General features: G+C 54.2%; 1 protein-coding gene across 2 annotated transcripts in view; it reads right to left on the bottom strand.

Moving 5' to 3' along the window:
* The window catches only part of Ptgis (prostaglandin I2 synthase), a 39,430-nt gene that overhangs the window by 5,271 nt on the left and 31,825 nt on the right, over positions 1-2,334 (bottom strand). For both annotated transcript variants that reach the window (XM_023720778.1, XM_004636046.2), the window contains exons 7-8: positions 1,919-2,087; positions 829-1,010 (exon numbers count right to left, since the gene is read on the bottom strand). In XM_023720778.1, the coding sequence (XP_023576546.1) occupies positions 829-1,010; positions 1,919-2,087 (351 nt within the window). The remainder of the gene's footprint in view (positions 1-828; positions 1,011-1,918; positions 2,088-2,334) is intronic.

The following is a 2,334-nucleotide window of genomic DNA, read 5'->3' as shown; positions in this document are numbered from 1 at the left end:
TGGATGGATGGATGGATGAATGGGTGGATGGATGGGTGGATGGATGGGTCAGTGGGGGATGGATGAGTGGTAGGTGGAGGATGGGTTGAGAGATGGTGGACGGACGGATGGATGGATAGATGGATGGATGGATGGGTGGATGGATATATGGATGGAAGGATGCATGAATAAGTGGAGAATGGATGGATAAATGGACACATCAATGGACAAATAAATGGATGGATGAAATTGCAGCACAAGACCTGGCGTGTAGTATGTTCCCAATTTGCTCGCAATTATGAAAGTTTTCTCCATCTCACAGCACAGAAGAGGGGAAAGCGTTGCAGAATGGATATAACATTCTAAATTAAAATAAAATTGCTCAAGCCAGGCGTGGTGGCACACACCTGTAAACCCAGCACTCAGGAGGCAGAGACAGGAGGATGACTGCGAGTTGGAGGCCAGCCCAGACTACATAGTGAGGTCAAGACCAATACAGGGCTGGGGATATAGCTCAGTGGCACAAAAGGCAAAAGGTCCTAAGTTTGAGTCCTGGTGAAAGAAAGAAAGTAAAGAAAGAAAGAAAGAAAGAAAGAAAGAAAGAAAGGAAGAAAGAAAGAAAGCAAGCGACATTAAGCAAAATTGTTCAGCTCTCACTTAGGAAACAGTGTGTGGCAGGCACTTCCAAAGTCTTTTCTAATGTGATAAGAGTTTAATCTTGATAGAGGACCATTTCACAGGTGAAGAAGTGGGCACAGAGAGGTGACACCACCTGGCTAAGGTCACACAGGAAGCAAAGAGCACCGCTGGTTTTCCCCGTAACCCCAGTATGAGCAGACGACCATGTACCTCCGGGTCTGTGTAGATTTCCGGATCCCTCTGGGGACTCAAGAAGGGGAAGAGGAGGAGTCGATCGCCTCGTCGCAGAGAGAACTCCCGCCCGTCTGCCAGAGGCAGGGCCATGTCTGCCACAACCTCGCGGGTGATGAAGGGGGCTGCCGTGAGCCTGAGACACTCGCTGAGGACACTGTCTGCACAGGGGACACAAGAGGGATGAGCGGGCTGTGCTCCCGTCTGCTCAGTGCCACCCCGTCTCGCTTTACAGAGGAAGGTCAAGTGGCTCAGAGAGGGCGCGTGCGTTGCCTACTGTTTAACAGCAAAGGGAGGATGGCAAGCTGTGACCTCTGGTCTCTCAGAGATCCCTGAATGTGAGGGGATCCAGGCCTGACCCCAAGAGAAGCTGTGAGGGAAGGTGGGAGCCCAGGAGGCATGAGAAGCCTGGGGTGGGGCATCTGTGTCTGATTCTGCCTGCCTGGTGGAGTTCCTCTTCTGGAGAAAGCCCCTGGATTTTCCTTGGGGTGGGGTGACCCCACTCTTACTTTCAGGAGTGGGGTTGTTGCTGCGATTCCTAGCTGCTGGAATGGGGCTTTGTTTGACTCGCCAATCAGAGCTCCCTCTGAGCACCAGATGGACACACCATCCAAGGAGCCAAGGACAGAGTCTTGGGACGCGAGCTAGGAATGCTGTGGAAAGGGCTTCTCCTTGGGTAGCCCAAGGCGTCAGCCTTGACCCATGGACAGCCATCCTGCCAGCCTGAGACTGAGCCAACCGGGGAAACAGGGGCTGGGACACGGACAGAGCGCCTTGATAACTGTTCAAGCTTCTGGATCCGCCCTTGTCTGAGGCCAGACACATCCGAATTTTCTAGCTGTGTGCCCCACATGAAGGCCCTTTTCTACTTCAGCCAGTTTAGTGTAGGTTTTCGGTCACTCACAACCAAAAGTCTCCTGAGCTCATGAGCCTTGGACAGCTGAGACTCGGGCATGGATGTGCCAGGACGCAGCAGAAAGGAGGCTCAGGGGGACCTGAGGTCAGAGGACGCTGAGGGGTGCTGGAGGAGGCTTCGGGGGCCCGCTCTCGCAGGGCCTGGCCAGCTCACCAAGCACAGGCGTGTTGTCTAAGGCCTTCTGGGGAAGGGTGTGCATCTGCGAGGCCGGCTGCTCTGCGTGTGGCGGGATGTGCTCGAGCTCCCCTCGGACGGCAGCCAGAGCCTCTGGATTCTTCAGGAGGTAGAGCAGGAGCCAGAAGGCTGCAGGGCCCATGTTTCCCTGTGACCAGAAGGAGCACTCGTTACACCACGGGGCACAGCTGGCTGGTCTGAGCTACGGCCACAGCCCGGCCAGCCACAGGGCTCGGCAGGCCCAGTTCCCATCTCTGCCAAGAATCTGGGAACAACCAATGTCCGTCTTTAGGCTCAGGCTATGACCAAAACCTGTTTGGGACACTGGCGGAGCCGAGTACCTACTTTAAGACCTTTCCTGGTCACTCCTGGGTAATCTTTTTTTTTTTTTTTTT

The sequence above is a fragment of the Octodon degus genome, unplaced genomic scaffold (genome assembly GCF_000260255.1).
Source record: "Octodon degus isolate 3935 unplaced genomic scaffold, OctDeg1.0 scaffold00077, whole genome shotgun sequence".
Classification (NCBI taxonomy): Eukaryota; Metazoa; Chordata; class Mammalia; order Rodentia; family Octodontidae; genus Octodon; species Octodon degus.
The sequence above is the reverse complement of the archived record's forward strand: the minus strand, read 5'-3'. Positions and strand labels throughout refer to the sequence as shown.